The sequence below is a fragment of the Bombyx mandarina genome, chromosome 05 (assembly GCF_030267445.1).
Source record: "Bombyx mandarina strain Sakado chromosome 05, ASM3026744v2".
NCBI classification, from domain to species: Eukaryota; Metazoa; Arthropoda; class Insecta; order Lepidoptera; family Bombycidae; genus Bombyx; species Bombyx mandarina.
The window spans coordinates 3980197-4002200 of NC_143212.1; the positions used below are offsets into that span (position 1 = coordinate 3980197).

Sequence of the window (22004 nt, forward strand, 5' to 3'; positions counted from 1 at the left end):
GGATGTTATTGACCTCTGGAATAATAAACAAAGACTTTTGGGGGGACGTTACGAAAGCTCTTTATGTAAAAATGTAAGACGCGAGGTTAAAATAGCCGTTCACTCGATTCTCTTCGTGGGAACGTAAATTATCAATTATGAATTTCAACAAGACGCAACATGTTTTTTTTAATTGAATTTTGTATACAGTTGTTTACTGTTTAAAATATTTACGAGGATTTTGATGTTGTACATCATTTCAGAACCGCTGTTCTTTTGCTTTCAGTTCAATTATATATTATATTTATACTGGTGGTAGGACCTCTTGTGAGTCCGCGCGGGTGGGTACCACCACCCTGCCTATTTCTGCCGTGAAGCAGTAATGCGTTTCGGTTTGAAGGGTGGGGCAGCCGTTGTAACTATACTTGAGACTTTAGAACTTATATCTCAGGGTGGGTGGCGCATTTACGTTGTGGATGTATATGGGCTCCAGTAACCACTTAAGACCAGGTGGGCTGTGGGCTCGTCCACCCATCTAAGCAATAAAAAAAAATAAAAAAAATTACATAACCAAACTGAAACGTTGTTGTTTGAACGAATAAACATTTTGTGGTTTCTTGTGAGCTGTTCGGAACGGTGTCATATATTTTTGTTTTAAGTAAATCCATCTTTCGCTTGGTTATAAATAGACAGCAACCGGAACAAGTGATCGGCACACCGTCTGCGTGGAAGGTGCGAATCGTTCGGCGCCTAAAGCTCTACCCCGACCGCTCGTGGCATTAGTCGTCTCGAACAACCCGTTCCGACAACACGCGCTCCCAACCGCGAGTTTCTCATACGATCGTCCAACGAAATATTTTGAGTAAATCTTGAGAACCCTGTAAACAAATAATATGGTAGTGTGAAAACAACAACAATGTCGTTCTGCAGAATTACGGGCCGCAGTAGAGGGCTGCCGAAGCCCAACTACTTTCCTCTTCTCGCACCGATTTCCCCTGCCGATGCGAAGCGCTGCTGCAGGATCACCGGCAAGTCTTACGGGCTGCCTTCACATCATTACATTCCAGTACTACTCACGGCTCGCTCTACGAAGGCTAAATGTAAAATTACGAATATATCCGGAGAACTGGGACCGCATCATTATTCGCCGGAAATTAATTATGGAAACAGAAAACACGAGATGCTGCCGGACTACAGATATATTTTCCCTGTTTTAGACGGTTCGACTGAAGCACAGAAAGGATTGATAGAGTTGCTCTTAGGGAAACAAGTTACGGAAGACAAACGTTACGTTTACACAGTGCAGGAAAGAAGATGTAGTCTAGTGTTTTCTGCTCAGATGGAAGCGGCGGTTCGCGACGGCGACGTTAGGGACGTTATGCTTGCCAAAGATTCGGACACTGTACTTATCAAGACTAAACAGGGTCGCAGCGTTTCAATGGACTTTAAAGATTTTACCGAAGATGTGGAGATGTTCGAAGGTGAGGGACCAAATGCAGAAGTACTTAAACAAAGACAAATGGAAGAATTAGAAGAAAAAAAGAAGAAAAGGAAACGCACAGCTGGATTATCGTCTATGAAGAAAATTTTTGAGAATAAAGAAAAACTGGCTGAAGTTCAAGAATTAGAAGAAGAGAAACAGCGCCAGGATCGAAAAGCGAAAAAAGCCAAGATGGAGGAATTCAAGCATGAGAAACACGACGTGAAATGCTTCACTTACGACAACTTTGATTTGAATCACATGCGCTCAAAATCGAGCATTGTGACGTGTTCTGGAGAATGGAGAAATCAGTTACACCCTCTAGGAGAGTCTTGGAGTTGGGATGAATTTGAAAAAGATATTATTGATGAGAATTTTATACCGAAAGTAACACAACTACCGACGCCCTTAAAGATAGCGCCATATCATTGTGAAGCAGAGATATATGAAGTTAACAAAAATATTAGCGATGTGTCAGTTTCTTTAGAGAGTGTGCCATGCGTTAACCCCCTTAAGCCAGTGAAAGCTCGACCTGAACAGACAGTGTTGAGTGGAATTAAAGAGCTATCAAGTGAAAAGTTGATTGAAACGGCTAATGTTGCTGAAAGATTAATCGAAAACGGAAAAACTGATATGCTCCCGACCATCGATTGTTTGCCGGAGGTGGTCAAGAATATTAAAAAGGGTAAAAGAAATAAAATAGCTGCAATTTCTGGTCTTACGTTAGACATAAACAAAGCCAAGAAATTTGTTCCTGGACAAATGCTGAATACACCCCAAGGTACTGTTTTTGTGCCGGGACAGACTATTGAGACGCCAGATGGCCCAATATTTGTGCCCGGTCTAAGTGTCAACACGCCTGCCGGACCGGCTCTTATACCAGGTCACATAGTTATGAACGAAAACAACAATGAGCCTTTATTTCTTGCTGGCCAAAATTTAATGACAGCGAATGGTGAAGAGTTTGTTTGCGGTCAAACAATCAGAACCAAGAACGAAACTTATCGGTTCCTTGAAGGTCAAACAGTGCTTTCTGAAGAAGGACTGAAATTCGTACCCGGAAAAACTATTAGCACAGGATCCGAAGAAGTTTTTGTTCCTGGTCAGGCGATTATGACACCGGACGGCGTTCAATTTATTCCCGGTCAAACAATAACAGAAGACACAGAAATCACTTTTACGCCGGGGCAAAATGCGAAGATTAACAATGAGTGGCAGTTCGTTCCCGGGCAAGTACTACAGCAAGACGACGAGTTACACTTTGTTCCTGGTGCCACGATAGCAACACCGAATGGCTTGAAATTTGTTCCCGGTCAAACAATTACTGTCAACGGAGAAAGTTGCTTTGTCCCCGGTATTTCTAAAACTACCAGTGATTCTTCTCTTCAGTTTGTTCCCGGAACAACGTTAGAAACTATTGATGGGCCGAAATTTGTTGAAGGTCAAGTCGTTATTACGAACCACGGGGAAAAATTTGTACCAGGAAAAACTATTGTGCAGGATGGTCACGTAGAGTTTTCTGTTGCCAAATCCGTTGAAGACATAACGTTTACAGAAAGTACACCTACTGGTTTACCAATAGATATCAAAACCTGTTCATTATCAGAAGAATCCCTTTACGTATTCGGGCATATGATACAAACAACTAAGGGCATAGAGTTCTATCCTGGCCCTAGGATCCCGAAAGTGGAAGGTAAAGTTGTGCCTGGAAGACTGGTGAAAAATGATTTAAATCAATCCCGCTTTGTACCTGGTACTATGGTGGAAGGCATTTTCGTACCTGGGCAAATCGTGTTTACTGAAAACGGAGAGCAGTTTGTACCGGGTCAAGTTGTTGATACGGCAGATGGACCAAAATTTGTACCGGGTCAAGTTGTGAATACTAAATCGGGACCAAAGTTCGTTCCCGGTCAGACTATACATACCATCGATGGTCCTCGCTTCGTTCCTGGACAGATTATAGAAACGAAGGCTGGTCCAACATTCATACCTGGCCAAGTAATTTCTACAGATGAAGGCTCTAGATTCGTTCCCGGTCAAGTTGTAGATACCGAAGAAGGACCCAGATTTGTTCCTGGAAGAGTGGTAGAAACTGATGATAATGGAGTCACTTTCGTTCCTGGTCAAATCGTTCAAACACCTGAAGGACTTAAATTCGTAGCCCCCGATCTAACCGAAGGTGAAGAAGGCTTGGAATTTTCAGTGCAAAGTTTCGTTGTCACCCCTGAAGAGCTCAAATTACTCAAAGTAAAAACTAATCCTAATGACACAACGTCTACAAAAGGCGAGCTGACTATCGACACTAAAATGTTAAGGCAGCTCTCAGAAGCAGGTATGTCAATCGGTAGACAGGTTCCAGCCGATTTACCATCAATCAGTGTTATATTAAATCAAACTAAAAACGTAGAAGCCTTGAAGGCATTCGTGACAGACTTCGGTTTAAAAGACGAAGTTGCGAACCAATTGATGGATGTTATTTCATCGATTATTGAAATGAGTGCTCATATAAAGTCTGAAATGCACGACAGTGATAGAAGTGACTCCTCAGCATCATCTGAAATCAAGAAAATCAGAGGAACCAAAAAGCGTATGGATATTCAGGAAAGCGTTAGTTTCATTGGAGGTAATGGACAGTCTGCACATCAAGAACGAGTGAAAAATTCAATTGCTGCCGCAGTTTTGGCAGCCCTGGTAACTGCTGAACAATTTGAAGAAATAAACAATAATAATAGTAAAGAGAAATATCAAATGATTTTGAAATCGATTGACACAATTCTAGGAAAGGCTCTTGATGAAGATTTTGTATCGGCTATGTACGCGATACTTCAAAAAGAGGAAGATAAAGAAATGCTCTGTGATGAAATTCTCGATAATACGTCGGAATCTAAAGTAGAATTAATAAAACTGGCGGTAAACAATGCTTTAAACAAACATTCCATCAATGAAGATGAAATTATTGAAAAATTTGGAGAATTTCTTGGTGCCGAGAACGAAGTATTAGGCCCGGCATTCAAAAATATTTCCAAATGCGACACGAAACTTCTACAACACATTCTTGGACGTATTTCTGAGTCAATATATTTCGTAAACACCGACCATGAAGCCACTGAAACGTTGCAAAAAGCGATCGTGTCAGCGGTCCAAGATTCGAGCAGTCAAGAAATAAAAATATTACTAAACGAGAAGTGTGAACACGAAAACGTGAAGGAATTAATCGCACAGTCAGTCGGGCTCGCTAAACTACTCGGAATGAGAGACATCGCCACAAAACTAATGGCTATTGTAAACAGTGAAGAGGATTTGTCTAAAATAGCATCCGACGATACAAGCCTTAGCATATTAAAACGTTTAATTGTTATGAGGAAGCTCGCGGAAAAATCTCCCAGCTTGCTTTCTGCTTTACATAAGTTGGAAACCAATCCAGAGTTGGCTCGCACGGACCCTAATCTTAGGGACTTGGTGCGAGAAAGCGCCGCGCTGATGATCATTCCAGAAGAACCACCTCTCATGTCATCACAAGACGTCCCGTTGAGTCTACTTCAGCCTGAAAATAGTCTCGCCATGGAAGACTTTTTGTTCCAGCGTAAGAAGAAAGTCTCTGGGGCTCTGTTGATCATGAAAAAAGGATTGCAAGCTGTGGTTCCTAGAGAAGCCAGTCGCGCGGTTTTAACCGGACAAGTGGCGTACACAGTTCTAGATGAAAATGGAATTCAACATTTCGAACCCCTACACGTATTCTCAGCTTTAAACTTAAGCCAGCCCTCGGCTCATCGCTTCTCAATGTACAGCTGTCCTATTGTGGACAACCAAGATGAAGATCTGGAAACTTTTAACGGCTATTGCAATATCAGTAATAGTCAGATCATAACGAGAATGAGCGGTTGGGGCAGGAAATACAGCGGGGTTTTACTAGATAGGGAGAATACTAGGAGTAGGATGAGCAGCTTGGAAAATACACCCAGTTACAAACGATATCCTTCACGCTCACTGTCTAGATCTCGTTCCAGCTGTAGCAGGAGTCCTCCTAAGGTACCTTGAATCGTGAAACTGTTTGTTTGTTTTTAATTCTCAGCAACTAATGTGGTTTTTCTGGTTGTTACAGGTGGACGACGTGGTGGTAGCGTCTTCGGACTACACCGCCGCTACCGATGACGAAGTCTCGTTGAAGACAGGCGACATAGTCGAGGTTCTCGACACGAAAACTGCTCTCGGAGCCAAGTAAGTACATGATTTTATTATTGGCATGAGCTTTGCACAACTGTGCCCTCATTGATGTATTTCGTAAACATATAAATAACTGTACGGACATGCGCGCCTTGTGTAACACTAGTCGTTACTTCAGCTATAACCGTAATAGATTGGGTACTGACTGTTTAGCTCATTAATATGATACATGCTCTGGACAAGACCAGAATTGTGTCTGTTCAAAGCAGTTGCTAATTCAGTAGAGGTCACCTTCATGATTTAGAATGTTTTGTTATTTTATAGGTAATCGGAGATGTTTTTTTTTAAATACAATTAGAATTTTAGGGAGAGTCTGCGATTTGCCGTTCTGTGCATGGGAACTGTCGCAAAATCCATTCTGCTATTTTTTTAAGCCGTAACTCGTTGGTAGTTCAACACTTGAATGTCCTCTCTAAGTGATATATATTGACAATTTTAATAGCATGCATACGTAATGCAATACGATTGTTCCCCGCCAACACTTAATACAAACAGCACGGGTCATCTATTCGTGATACTCCTAAGCGTCGGATTGCATAAAGAAAATGTCCGGAATGCATATTATCTTCATTTCGATGCGCGAAACATTCCGTATAGCTTGTAAATTTAGACGAGAGTTCATTGCACTTTGACGCCTCACAAATGTTTTGTTTCCTATAATAATTCTTTAATAATGTTCATCGTTAATCTATCATCTATATTTAAACGTGCATGCCGCATCACTTGATCTACTAGTGTTACCTTGTGACGTCAAAAAGTCCATCAACTTGAAGAGTGGTCACCACCAGTCACAGGCAGATGATGCCCAGAGCAGCTGTCTGTGGTAGTCTTTAAATAAAGTTTTAAGAGAGACACGTGTTAAGAAGGGACAGAAGATATCAGTAGAATCACATTGTAATGAATATGAATTATTGATACAGGTACAGAGGCCGTGTTTATTGTTACGAGAACCACTTCTTCAAAACGAGAGGTCCATCATTAGATTACGTTTTTAGCGTGCCTACATACAAAATGTATTATTATTGATAAAAAGCAAAGAATCATAAATTTACGCTTACACAGCATAACAACGGAAAAAACATAAAATTTGCGATCGTGATTGAAACAAAAGTCTTGATATTGTTCTTCGACGAATGAAATTTATTGTAATAAATCCCGACTACAATTTTTAACCAAGCAAGCCATGTCATATGAATTAAGAATTCACCTTTGAAACTCACGTGAATATGTCCAGCCACTTACGAGCTTATTCGAGTATCCTACCTCGGCTCGGGTTAGCCCCAATATTTACAATTTCATTCTTAGTAACAAGCTGAGAATTTCACTTTTGTTCTATCAAATTTTCTCCTTGATTCGTTTTAAAGGGTGAAAGTAAGTGTAACTGCCATTAATACAAAGAACACTGACATTCAGATTATATGTAGAACTATTATCGTAGTCGGGAAATACTAAGTTTTTATATCTCACAGAATCATTTAGGAACGTAATGTTCACGCGTGCTTACATTTAGCAGACAGTTGATTAGTTGTAAAATTAAATTTTAGATTTATATTAAAATGTATAGTGTTTTATTGATTTAAATCATAGCAATGTGCCGGTTAGAATGTTCTCTCAAACGGTTCATGTTGTAAAATTACATTACATAGACCATTGTATATATCAGCTTATAAGATTTGTAATTAAAATATATGTATCATTTTATATTTGTGATCAAAACTTATTGTGATAACATTGTGTTTCATTAGCTCCTTCATGTTGGCATTCATTGATTTTATGTATAATATTGTGTACTATGTGTATCATCGATTTAAAAAAGGTAATGTAATAAATTTAGTGAAATGTTTGTAGTTTTTCTTTTTTGTATTTTACTGTATATGCAGTATTTTATGTAATTGCAAGGAAACGTAAGTACAAATGTCAGTTTATAATCTACAATGCTTCGACTGGGGTTTTGTCGTTACGAGTGGTAACTATCATGGCCTCCGACATATTACTGAAGAAGTAAGTACGTGAAACAAATTATGTTTAAGGAAAAAATACTTAAATATTTTTAAAGTTTTCACTCCAGTTATGAATCTCGATTACGTTCTCATAGTAAAACCTAAAGAATTCGATATTAATATTTCAAATACCTAATTTTACTGTTATAGACATACTAATATGTGGCTGACCTGACAATAAGTGCCCATGGGCACTGGGCAATACCTAATACTATGACAAATACCTAGGTGCGTTGATTCGAAAATATAATGCTATTTTAGTCTTTAACTTTATGTCAGTCAGGGAACGCACTGCTTTGTATAATGACGTCATCGTTCAAGAACGGGATTCAAAATATATGCCATTCCAAGGCGTTAGAAACAGAAGACGTTCTGTTAACTCTAATCATTTTAAATTTATCTATATATTTATTTATATAAATCTACAGTGGTTTTTACGGATGTTCCGTTATAACTACTGAACCATGTATCCGATTGACTTGAAACTTGTTATCCATGTAGAAAATACATGTACTTAATGGATAGGCTAATATTTATATGAGTGTTGGACTCCCTAATAATAATGTTAATTTTAAATGCCCAGCTAAGCGTGCGAGTACGGTTAGTATTTCATATTATTATAATTTTTTTTAATACAAATATACATGAAGTCATTTGGTTTTAGAAATACGATGTACATCAACTTGTACAATTAATGTCTCTAGCTTATGTTACTTTGTTTATCCTTTAAGTTCCTATTCCAATGGTAATGAAACTTAGTATATTTGTTGTTGGCACATCAGGACAGCTTACTCTTACATTAAGCATCATCATGGTAAGACATGAGACGCGCGATTAGTTTCAAGAGATCAATGTTGTCCATATTATATAGTAATTTTCCCGGCAAAGCGTTCCGAGTTCACTGGTCAGGCGTAAAAATAACTATAAAATTTGAGCTATTCTTTATTTCGAAGACCGACTACGTTGACAGAACACACAAGTAGAGATTTATTATGTACACATTTTTCATTCGTTTTGCATAATTTATTGACAGTTTTCGCTCCACGCTTCGATAGTTAGTATATTATCTGTTGAAATTATTTTGTTATTATTTCTAAGATTTTTATTTAATTCACCTTTCGGTGCGTGGGCATCATCCTGGGTTCGTGAATCATCGTGATTCACGGAATCACTTGTATCATTGTAATTTGTTTCAAGAACGGCCATTTAATTTGTTTCAAGAAAACCATAGACTAGTTAGTATTTCAATGTAACTTTTAGTTTCTTAATTAAGATCTTATTTCCTGTATAATTGGCAGTTAAATTTATAAAAATATACACTTTATGGGTGTGCGTTTTAGATTTAATCACCTTGAGGTAATGTGACAGTTTTTTTTTTGTTTTCTTTCATAGATATAACAGGTATTTGGTCTAACAGATCGAAGCGTATAAGACAGACATTCTTTTAGAGCGACAAGAATGTGATAACAATACATACCAACTAGCAACGACCACTTGCAGCATATTTGAGTTTTTTAATCCTATCACCTATCAAAATCTTCAGGTTTGATTAATAGACAGGCCGTTTTCCACCATAACAGGTTTTAAATAGTTATGGTGGTAGACGAGCGTAGAGCTATTACTGGTGGTAGGACGTCTTGTAAGCCCGCATGGATAGGTACCACCACACTGCCTATTTCTGCCGCAAAGCAGTTATGAGAACCGATACGTAAGTATCTTAAGTTGTGTCAGAACGCTACTTCGACAAAGCGGCGCGACGCGATAATCCTCTTATTATGGTGGCCGCTAGTTACCCATTTGACCCAAGCGACGCGATGGGGAAACGCAAAGCAGCCGTTGCTCGAAACATGTTTTGTCGGATCCCTCGGATCCTCCTTCGGTGTTTTAAGCCCCTCAAGCACCGGTCACGACGAGTGAACTAACCCAAAGACAAAGCCCACTAAGTTTCTCGTCGGATCTTCTCCATGGGTCGCAATTCCGATCTGGTTTTAGATACTGCGAAGCACTGCTCTTGCTAGCTAATGTTAGCAAATTCTCAGGTGGATGATGAGCGTATTCTCCTGTCTAAGCGATATAAAAATATCCTCATGTCCGCTAATCCGAAAAGGCATTTACCGTTAATAAATTAGGACATAAAAATAAACGAGCGATTGAAGTTTTGGATCTGTCTCGTATTTTATCAGTGAAAGAATTTTGCATCAGTAACGATACGATTTTATCAGTATTTCGAAATGGTAAAAATACTAAAAAAAATTAGAAATAGACAAAACCACATGCATATGGCTAGACCGGAGTCGTCGTGTACATCTGGAAGTCGGCCAACCTGACTAACGCAGGTGAGGAACGTTTTACATAGACAAGCGAAGTGCCTCGTAAAAATATATAGCTTTTTTTAAATTCTTTATGGAATAATAATGTTGAGAAATATCATAATTTAAGTTTCACATTTTTATGATACTATCATTAATATAAAAAAATACTTTGAATATGTTTACAACTAGATAACGTTAAAGATATTTAAGCATGTTTTAAAACATGTAAACGTGTAGCTTTTTTTTTATTAGAATTAAATAGAGCTAATATTAGAATTTAGCCGATAGGAAATTCTAGTCTTTATCTGTTGTAATACTTACCTTAATTCTTAATATCTCGGCAGAAGTCATCTAGATAGACGGTCTGAATGTTTTTTTTCTTCCTATCTATGCTGATAGCCTTGAGAGGCTCACAAGAGCTCACGGAGCTCAAACCAGAGTGTTGCTAACACTGGCCCTAACAAGAGCAATGCTTCGCAGAATCTACCACTTGATCGAAAACGCGACCCACTGAGAAGATCCGCCGAGAATATCAGTGGGCTGTGTCTATGGGTTAATTCACTTGTCGAGCCCTTCGTCGCAAGCGACGGGTTTGACGAGGACGGTGCCCGGTGCTTGTGGTACCTAAAAGCACCGTTAATCGATCTGGAGGATCCGTAATGACGTGCTTAGGGCGACGTCGACTGTTTACTATTCGGTCTACAGGATCGGGTATGTAATTCACGGCGACCACGCCAAGAGGGAGTCTGAATGCCATTCGGAATTTGTTAAAATTTAGGATTCCTGTAAAAAAAATTTTGTTTGAGCTCCCGTATCTTCTTATTTTAACCGGCTACTGGAGTACATAATTTCAGTTCAATCACCCGCCTTGAATCATGAGTTTCAAGTCTCCAAGCTTGTATTCCACTACTGTTCGGCAAGATTCTAGGAAACACCGGTGTACATACTAAAAGTACGCTCAACCTACCTAATTAAACAAATTAATAAATATTATTTCCGTTTTTTATTACACGATGTGATCGTAGAAGTTGTATGTGAACATGACTGTGTTAATTGCGACCAGTTTGGAGGATTTAAACAATGAGATATTAGATCTTTACTTACGAAGCTGACGTTCAGTATACAGAAATTTAAAGGCTTTAATCTATATATTAATACGTGAAGCAAAAACTTTGTATACCTTTTTACGAAAATTGCGCGGACGGAGGAGTATGAAATTTTACACACTTATAGAGAACTAGCTGACCCGGCAAACGTTGTGTTGCCTTAAATAAGATTTCTAGGGAAATTCTACTGTACAAATAAAAACCTCATTTAACCACATAATACCTCATTATAAACAAAAAAAATTATCCAAAAAATTAAAATAAAAAATAAATGTTTGGGGTGGACAACCCTTTTCACTTAGGGGTATGAAAAATAGATAGTAGCCGATTCTCAGACCTACTGAACATACTATTGATACACAAATAAAACCAACAAAACATGGCTGAAAAATGTATAGTATTGTATAGCTCTCAAATATATTAAGTGTATAATCTATGATGTATAGTGAGTAAGTAAGACAGGAGATCGGCTTCGTCCCCATCCCTACTACGTGATGTTTGCTGGATCAGTGGTGACACCTGGTGGGGATAGCTGATCGATTGATAGTTGATCAGTAGTCGACCGGCGAGCGCGGGAGATCAAATTCAATTTAAAAAAAATCATAATTAAAGGAACTTGAAATTATAAACTCTGAATAAGAATTTATCGTACTACAATTATAATATTTGATTGCCATCTTGCAATGTTATTGCGGATGGAAAAATAGGGGTTGATCGTATAAGAGTGAAAATTGAGAGTAATATGATTTTTTTTATTTTAAGTCATGATAAAACTAAATAAAAAACTTGCCAAAAAAATTTAAGTTTATAATTAACAAAAAATAGGGGTTGATCATAGAGGGATGAAAAATTGAGAGTAACATCAGATTTTTTATTTTAATTCATGACAAAATAAAAATAAAAATGAAAATCTTGCCAAAAAATTTAAAGTTTTTAATTAGCAAATAAAAAATAAGGGTTGATCGTAGAAGGGTGAAAATTGAGGATTGTATGTATTTTTGTATGTTGTATCATAAAAAAATAGGAATTAAAAATTTTGTCTAAAAAATAAATAAAAAAATTTAGGGGTGGACTACCCCTAACATTTAGGGGGATGAAAAATAGATGTTGGCCGATTCTCATAGATACCGGATAAGCACAAAAATTTTCATCAAAATCGGTCAAGCCGTTTCGGAGGAGTATGGCAACGAAAACTGTGACACGAGAATTTTATATATTAGATATAGAGAAGCAATGCACAATGATAATATGTTTTTAAAATAAAGCATAAAAGATACGTTCAATCAATAAAGAAAACATTACACACACTACCATGTATTTGACACACACACATGCATACTCTTTTGTTGTCAAATTTAGGAGTAGTAGTAGTTCTATTTTTTCAACTGGAAAGGCAAAGTTATCATACCATGTAGTCTACTATTTTATAAAAAATAAATGAAAAATGGTAATATGAAGTGAAACGAAATGAAGTTGATTAATTTGAAACATTAATCAACTTGAGGTGAGATGATAGTCTTTGACAATAGAACCATAATAATGTTCAAACTTATGATTTCAATTAATTATAGTCGAATCTCGACTACTGCGGGATCACTAGTTTTTATAAATATATTAACGGACCCGACAGACGTCCTGTATACAAGTCTTATATCTGAAAATTACAAACTTTTTTGAATAGCTTATAACAATCAGGATTGGTTTGGATAAATAAAAAAAGGGTCTTACAAATTGTGAACCTAAACCATTCGCAAATTCATTGGAACACACACAAAAAACTTAATCATATTCGGACTACACTTTATATCGCATGGATTGAACCCATTGTTCAGTTGTAGAACGAAAGGTAGTCTCTATTAATTCCCAGGGAACAAACTATTTCTAAGCCGCATTTCGTCACAATCGGTTCAGTGAATTGGGCGTGCAAACGCAATAAACCGACAAGGCTAGTTACGTATTTATAATATTAATACGAATGGGAGTGTTAACATATTTTGACACTGAGCAGGCATTTTATGTAATGAATTTTAAGTCTTAATAAATATGATTTTAATTCGAACGGCTGGAGGGAAAATGGATCAGCAAACAACAAACACGTTACCTGGCACTTGTCACTGGAATGATTTGTCATAATTTGATGTACACGCTTTAATTTTTTTTTATTGCTTAGCTGGGTGGACTATAAGCCCACCTGGCGTTAAGTGGTTACCGGAGCCATACTGGAGCCATAGACATCTACAACATAAATGCGCCACCCACCTTGAGATATCAGTTCTAAGGTCTCAAGTATAGTTACAACGGCTGCCCCACCCTTCAAACCGAATTACTGCTTTTACGGCAAAAATAGGCAGGGTGGTGGTACCGACCCGCACGGACTCATAAGTGATGATGACTAAGAGGTTCACCGGAGAATGGGCGGGTTTCTCTGAGTTTCTCTTACGGTAGGAATACCCTAGTTTCGTGGAGTTGGAGTGGTGGATCTCGATGAGGTTTAGTCGGTAGTCGGTTTTGTGGGGGAGGTCCTGCATGGTAGACGCCGCGCAGCGCCTCGCGCGCCTTTCTCAAGGCGTAGTCTCCCGGTAGGAAATGGAAGAAGAGGAGGACTTTGGTCTTCCTCTTCTCCCTCTTCTTCTTTGGAGGCGCCGGAGTCCGACGTAACCCGTACTGTTACCCCTCTCGGCCGGGTATCCGAAAACGAATTACCCAGCGTTAAAAAAAAAATTGAGTACCCTAGTACTGCTATCGATGACTGGTATTTACTGACGGTAAAAAAATTTGCATGCTGGTAGGTATGGACATATCACGAGATCTTTTGCCATTGACTCTACCGTGAGCTGCAAGCTTCTTGATAAACTCTCGATAATCGATAATCCCATTCTCTCGGATCGTTTGGAGCCTCTGGGTCTGCGGAGGGACTTCGGTTCCCTCTGTATTTTATACCGTATGTTCCATGGGGAGTGCTCTGAGGAATTGTTCGAGATGATACCAGCATCTCGTTTTTACCATCGCACCGCCCGCCACCGGAGTAGAGTTCATCCATACTACCTGGAGCCGCTGCGGTCATCCACAGTGCGTTTCCAGAGATCTTTTTTGCCACGTACCATCCGGCTATGGAATGAGCTCCCCTGCACGGTGTTTCCCGAGCGCTATGACATGTCCTTCTTCAAACGAGGCTTGTGGAGAGTATTAAGCGGTAGGCAGCGGCTTGGCTCTGCCCCTGGCATTGCTGAAGTCCATGGGCGACGGTAACCACTCACCATCAGGTGGGCAGTATGCCCGTCTGCCTACAAAGGCGATAAAAAAAAAAAAAACTTCTGACAACCTTTGAGAGAAATTAAGTTCTTTTCGGATTGAGGCGTTGGTGCGATGCTCAGCCCAAGATATACGGAGCATCCTTCTCCAGAAGCCCCATGCGCTGGACTGATCAGGTGAAAATCCTTACCAAAACCACACTTAACGAGTGCGTGCACCAAGCCTCAGTTCGCGAACTATGGAGCACAGCTGTCAAGGCCTTAATAAACAAGGATTCCACATGACCACGCCTGCTCTGCCAGGAATAACCGACTATGATGATGAGGTATACCACTAGTTCGCCGCAAAACGTTCCCATCTGAAGTGTGGGTCAGTCGGTGTACATTAAAGACTTCGACATCTGGTCTCAGATTGGTTGGCGGCTTTCACGTGGTGATGTCTATGGACTCCGTAACGACTTTACAATAAGTGTACCGTGCGCTCATCCACCAATCAATGCAATAAAGGGACACTATTTAGTACTTACTACTTATTATTACTAATAAGTATCTGCATCCGTGATGAGGATAATGAAAATCATGAGTAAGTTTTCAATAATAGCTGTTATTAGTTTCAAATCAATCGGATAAAATCAGTGCGTTAGCGTACGTCATGAACACTCACGAACACAATCATACCCGATCCTGTAGACCGAATGGTAAATAGTCGACGTCGCCCAAAGCACGTCATTACGGATCCTCCCGATCCATTAACGGTGCTTTTAGGTACCTCAAGCACCGGTCACCGTCCTCGCCCTTCGAGCCCTTCGTCGAGTTCAAGCGACGGGTTCGACAAGCGAATTAACCCATAGACACAGCCCACTGAGTTTCTCGCCGGATCTTCTCAGTGGGTCGCATTTCCGATCCGGTGGTAGATTCTGCGAAGAACCGCTCTTGCTAGGGCCAGTGCTAGCAACACTTCTGGTTTGAGCCCGGTGAGCTAACCTACATGTTAGGGTGAAGCTGAAATAACCTCTCAAGGCTATCAGCAAAGTTAGGAAAAAAAAACACAAAAAGCTTAATTTTTCTGCATTAAATAGTAATCGAAACTAATCAAAAGGCAATAATTTCATCCTATATTTCTTAACACAGTAGATATGTACTACACGGACATGAAATCGTTCAAAAGAGAAACGAAAAAAGTCGATTAAAATTTTAAACTAACGACTGATTCCCCAAACGTTTCGCTTCAGCGTTTTTAAAATACACAACTTTTTAAAACATCGCGTTCGTCATTCGAAGATTCACTGACTGACCACAATAATAATTACAGTTTCGCTTCGAATATGACAAATTAAATTTCCAAGTTGTGCTCTCTCGTGTATGATGCTAAGTTATAAACGTTGCACGCTGACGTCAGAGTGAAACTGGGTCGTTCTGAAATAGCTTGTTCCAGGACGACACAGTCAATGCACTGCATCCGTACTGTTGTACCGCTCACGTTTATAAGTCTGTAACACAATATGACACAATTTATATTATTAAATAATACGTGATGCAAAAATTTTGTAGCCCTTTTTGACGAAAATTGCGCGAACGGAGGACTATGAAATTTCCCACACTTATAGAGAATTTAGAAAAGGACTGCGGTATGCTAATTATTTTAAAAAAAATCATTAAACATGTATTAAACCAATTAAAAAAACATTACACACACTACCATGTATTTGACACGCATACTCTTTGATTAAATACTCTTTTGTTTATTTTCAAACTTTTGTTATTGCTTAAAGTCTGTAGTCAAATTGAGAATAGACAGACTAATATTTTTTGCCTAATATTTGTCTATAGTATAGCTTTGGTGAAATATGTGATTAAAGAATTAAAGTCTTTGACAATAGAACCATAATAATGTTCACATTTATAATTACAACTAGCTGACCCGGCAGACTTCGTAGTGCCTCAATCGAGAAATAAAACACCTAAACTTTTGTATAAAATTTTTTTTTTTTATTGCATGTATTATTATGTGTAGACAAGCTCACAGCTTAGCTGGTGTTAAATGGTTACCTGAGCCCATAGACATCCTTGAGATATTTGTTGAGCCTTGAGATATGAGTTCTAATCTCTCAGTTTTTAAACTACAACGGCTGCCCCACCCTTCAAACCGAAACGCATTACTGCTTCACGGCACAAATAGGCAGAGTGGTGGTATCTACCCGTGCGGACTCACAAGACTTTCTACAACCAGAATCCCTCTATTTGCAGATTTTATGATTGTTTTTAGCGGTAGGCAGAACATTAGCTGTGTTCGTAATTAATGATCTCCATGAGACAATAATTGATAAAGCCATGAGCCCATTTGTCTAGTATAAGACCAACAAAGGTCTCTATGGATGAATCGCAGTAGTAGCAGCTCGAGGTATCCACACCTGTACCTCCTTTGTAATACGCGAACAAAGTATTTTCAATATGGTTCTCTAGCCTAGAATTTATCGCATTTCAAAATGCTTTTAAATTTGAGAATACTGAGAAACGTAAATCAAAGCCCAACTAGCAATTTAAATGAAGTAAGACATTGCGACATTGCAGCTGAGTTCAACCCTGACAGTGACCGTCCGACGCTGATTGATGGCAACACTATACCTGCCCACTCGCGTCGCGTGATATTCCACCTAGTACATACATATATCAACCGAAAATATGTTTTGCAGAATCCGAATATGTTTTATTGTGGCTTGCCAATATTATTTTTGTGAATACGCCATTATATTTTTTCGTTTAGCCATTTCTTTGTTTTTGAAGTTAATATTAACCTCTCAACCTCAAAACGTGACACCTATCACAGGAGGAGTTGGCAACCAAATATTAATTATCAAATCGAACAAATCTTTAGCAGCTTCTTATTTGATGCATATTAGGAGCACGAGTAATCCTATCAACTCCTGAATTTCAATTAAATGGAACTAACCTTCAGGTTGTATCAACTGTTTAAAAGACTTCGATCTTGGACCACGCGGTACAGCAATCAAGGTCTCGAACCACTTGAGCAACGGGGCAATTAAAGTTAAGAACTCAAAGCTGATCATAGCCGAGCTCATAATTATCACAGCAACCCTCAAAATGTCTGCAGTTGAACATAAGTCCCTCACAGATTTCCAGAACTCCCACCAACTAGAGGCCATTTAGGTTTCATAATTAGTATAAATATTATTAAATTAATCATTAGAGTGATAATATACCTTTAAAAACCTGCAGTCAAAGACGTCAAGACGACCTGCATGTTAAAAAAAATATTCTTCCATAAGCCTTGTTTCTAACATACCTACCCTAACTGATGGCCCTTATTCCCAGGAGGCCAAAATTAGCGGACTTGGACGTCGAGGCGAGCCTCCTGGACACATCAGCAGCGAAGCACAAGATTGCTATACGACCGAAGAAAAATCACCCGAAGAACAAATCCGGAAAGAAAGTCAATGAGAACGAAGAAAGGTATCTGTTGTTCAAAACTTGCGGGTTTTTTTAGGAAGTTTTCTTCTTTGATGCTTTGTGTGTTTAATTCGCGTAAATGGGAGACAAACTCACCGTTCACTACTTATAAGCAAGCATTTATTTTTTTTATTTTTTTATTGCTTAGATGGATGGACGAGCTCACAGGCCACCTGGTGTTAAGTGGTTACTGGAGCCCATAGACATCTACAACGTAGATGCGCCACCCACCTCGAGATATAAGTTCTAAGATCTCAGTATAGTTACAACGGCTGCCCCACCCTTCGAACCGAAACGCATTACTGCTTCACGGCAGAAATAGGCGGGGTGGTGGTACCTACCCGTGCGGACTCACAAGAGGTCCTACCACCAAGCATAGAAGGGTAAAGACATTAAAATGACCTAAAGTGCTTTATAGAAGGAAATAAGCCAAAGGTATCCACTATTGTCCATACGAGAATTTAAACAAAAAATCTGTTTACGACAAAACTACCGTCCTAAAAAAACTAGTAGAAAATATTAATAAACAATGTTTTGCTTTATATAATTTCCTCCAGCGACAATTACATAACAGTAATAAATTAGCTACATTACAGAGAGTTGCGTGACCTGATTTCATTTGCTATGAAATTCGCGAAACTCAGCGGAAACGATATTGCTTGTACTTTCATCATTGGTTTTGCTCGATAATTTCTGCTCGGCATGGAGTGGATAGAAAATGTCTATAAAATATTGTAAGCTCCGAACTAGTCCAAGAGCGATGATGACGTCAAAACGAATATGAATTAACCAGTTGGTTTAAAATAAACGTTAACTCGAGATGCGCTTACTGTATTTTAGTTGCGTATTAAATATGCTGATGAATTTCCAGATACCTAATATTGGCTAATATTTAGAAGTGTTCAAGTATAGTATACAGTTGTATTTTACCAATGTCTCCTTTTTCCGCATCACTGTCATATCACAACTGGTGATAGGACCTCTTGTGAGTCCGCGCTGGTAGACACCAACACCCTGCCTATTTCTGACGTGAAGCAGTAATGCGTTTCGGTTTGAAGGGTGGGGCAAGCGTTGTAACTATACTGAGACCTTAGAACTATAATCTCAAGGTGAGTTGTGCATTTACGTTGTGTATGTCTATGGGCTCCAGTAACCACTTAACACCAGGTGGGCTGTGAGCTCGTTCACCCATCTAAGCAATAAGAAAAAAAGATATTACTTCTTAAAATGTCCCTCCGGCGCCTCCGGTCATTGGTCTTATGAAGAACTTCGTGGAATGGGATCCTTAGTGTGGTGCGGATTTGGTGGAACCGCCTTGTCGGACTGCGCCCGCGCGGTCTCTTTCCCTCAATCTTCCTTGTCACGAACTGTTTCTCTAGGCTATCGGGCGATTTCCTGACCGTACTACAGGACTCGTATTCAAAAACTGGTAGTCAGATTCAGTACTATTCTTAAAAGCCTTTAGCATTCAATTAGTTCATGTCACATTTGTGTGATTCTAGAGAAACGAAAAATCTAGCTGGGATTCATTAGAAGCTTCTTTGACTTAACTGTGTTTAATTTGATATTACCATTGTGATTGAAATCCAATATCTATAATTTTGAAATAGCCCTTACTACAAACAAACTCAGCATTAACATTTCTATATATTCATCGCAACAGCGGTACGCCAAAACGATGTCATATAGAAAATCCCGACGATATTTATTAGGAACAAGGAATACGAATTAATAATGTGGGTCAAGAGTACACACATCCGATCGCAGCATATTAATTTCGTGTTTCAGTTCACAGAACAGCATAGATTTTAAACACGTTCAACCCACTTTGTTCTCGTTGCGAGACATTGTTAGTAAAGTTTCGGTAAGATTTTCATGAGTTGTTAGTAAGTGGAGAATCGAAAAAATCAGCATAGCTCTAAAAAGTGTTAGGCTGAAGTAACTTTAAGCAGGGTACAATTGCCCAGCAGTTTTGTTTCAAATCAAATCAAATCAAATCAAAAAAAATTATTCAACATAAATGAAAGTACATACTTGTTGAACGACAAAAGAATTACCGCCAATTCACAAGAACTAGCCTCCGTCCTGAGAAGAATTGGCAAGCAACTCAGCGGGCATGTCTATTTTTTTTTTAAATATTAGTTGTTGTTTTTTTACTATTAGATTTTTTTTAAATATTCATTTTTACAATGAGTATTATAACGTAACAATGATTACAATATTGAAATGCCCGGAGCGAGCAACTCATTCCCACTTTGTGCAATCTTCTAGATAATCATTGACTTTATAGTAAGCTTTATTGCACAGATCTTCTTTAATAGTTTTCTTAATCTTATGTATATGTAAGTTTGAAACCTACAGTGGTTAAGACAGCTAAGTTATTCAGAACATTAGCTAACACAACTAACGCGAGATTGAGCCGTGATTGTAGTTTCAAAAGTTGGTATTTTGTTATATTCTTTTTACTAGCAGTGGTACTGTTATAAAATTTTGATTGCAGACTCATCGCTTGACCGAGAATGCTCAGATCGGTACATAAGTAATATGAATAATATAATCTTCAACGCGAATAATTCGTTTTAGTTGTCCACAAATATACAGCGCGGCTTAATGAAGTAATTTAAATTAATTACTTTAATCTGGTTAACATTTAGTCGAACTAGTTCAGTGCGCTTAGTGCGAATTTTGTAACGTTCTAGATAACGTAAAAGTTAACTCAAATTTGTATGGAGTTGGAATGTTGCTTACGTTTGCCGCTAGGGGCGCTGTTCTAACTGCATGCAAATTTGAGTTAACTTTTACGCTATCGAGAACGTTAAAGAGCTCGCACTAAACACTCTGGTTATGTGGCCTGTTACAGTTTTCATTTCACGCCTGCCAGGTTCAATGACTGGCTGATTCGCTGCATGCAAGCATAATTATTTGTTGTATACATTAGGTTTCGTGGTTAACTGCAGAAAAACATTAAAATAAAATACTGAAAGTATTTTGTTTCATCCACATTACACGTGAAGCCAATATGCACCGTCTTAAAAAACATTTGATTACGAAATCTCTTACTCGCTCTGATAAAACTCCAAATATTTATTTAATCTGTTTGTTTTCTTCGACCAATTTCAAGTGTGAGCGTTAATGTTATCCGACATTTATTTTGATATCGTCCATTTCTCGTCTGACGTATGGCTCCATCTGTTCGTCCTTTTTATTTACAGTCGCTATAACTCGGAGAGTGGTCAAGTTTACAGTGAATTAAAGACAATTTTCTTATACGTTCCTATTGGCATTGATGGAATGGAACAGTAATTTATGTAATTTATATATTAATACGTGAAGCAAAAACTTTGTACCCCTTTTTTCGAAAATTGCGCGGACGGAGTATGAAATTTTCCACACTTATAGGGATATAGAGAAGGAGTGCACAATGTTAATATTTTTTTAAAATAATGCATAAAAGATACATTAAATCAATAAAGAAAACATTACACACATTGCCATGTATTTGACACACACACACACACATATGTATAGGTATATATACTCTTTGTTTATTGACAAACTTTAGTTAATGCTTAAAGTCTGTGGTCAAATTGAAAATAGCTTGATATTGTTTATCTTTAATAGTATTTGTATATATAGTAGTGTAGTCTTGGCGAAATCAGTGATTATAGAAGTAAAGTCTTTGACAATAGAACTTAAATTTAAACTTATAATTTTAATTAATAATTATAGTCGAATTTCGACTACTGCGGGACCACTAGTATATATTAACTTACCAACAATTGTTCGAGTGCCTAGCATCCAAAGGGTCAGTATCAGTATCTTGTATCAGTCAGTATCAGTATCTTGTGTAGAACTAGTAGCATCTGAGAGCTGATTCAGATAATTATGTCAGTCGGGTCAGGGGTGCAATTAGCAGTGATTATGATAAGAGCGTTATCATGTGTCACGGCGGAACTTTCCAACGGTGTCTTCAAATACTAACGAATAGGTTCGAGACCTATCATTGTGAAGATGTAGGTGCATTATTCACGTACCAACGGCTAGCCTAAGATAAGTTAATTTTGAGGGAAGGCTGAGCAAGTGGAAAACCACAGTCGTCTACGTTATGATTGGACGTACTAAAGTTTTGTAGAGTTTCACCTAATAACAAGTCACTTGTCTTAGCTCATGCATGATTATATAGA

The 22004-nt window shown here is 38.4% G+C and overlaps 1 protein-coding gene across 6 annotated transcripts in view; it reads left to right on the forward strand.

The window, feature by feature from the left end:
- Positions 1-721: 721 nt before the first annotated feature.
- Obsc (Obscurin) overlaps positions 722-22004 on the forward strand; it is a 125004-nt gene continuing 103721 nt past the window's right edge. For 3 of the 6 annotated variants that reach the window (XM_028178321.2, XM_089727321.1, XM_089727320.1), the window contains exons 1-3: positions 722-5488; positions 5562-5677; positions 17686-17823. In XM_028178321.2, the coding sequence (XP_028034122.2) occupies positions 896-5488; positions 5562-5677; positions 17686-17823 (4847 nt within the window). In that variant the 5' untranslated portion in view covers positions 722-895. The remainder of the gene's footprint in view (positions 5489-5561; positions 5678-17685; positions 17824-22004) is intronic. The other 3 variants (XM_089727322.1, XM_089727323.1, XM_089727324.1) reach the window with 2 other exon arrangements.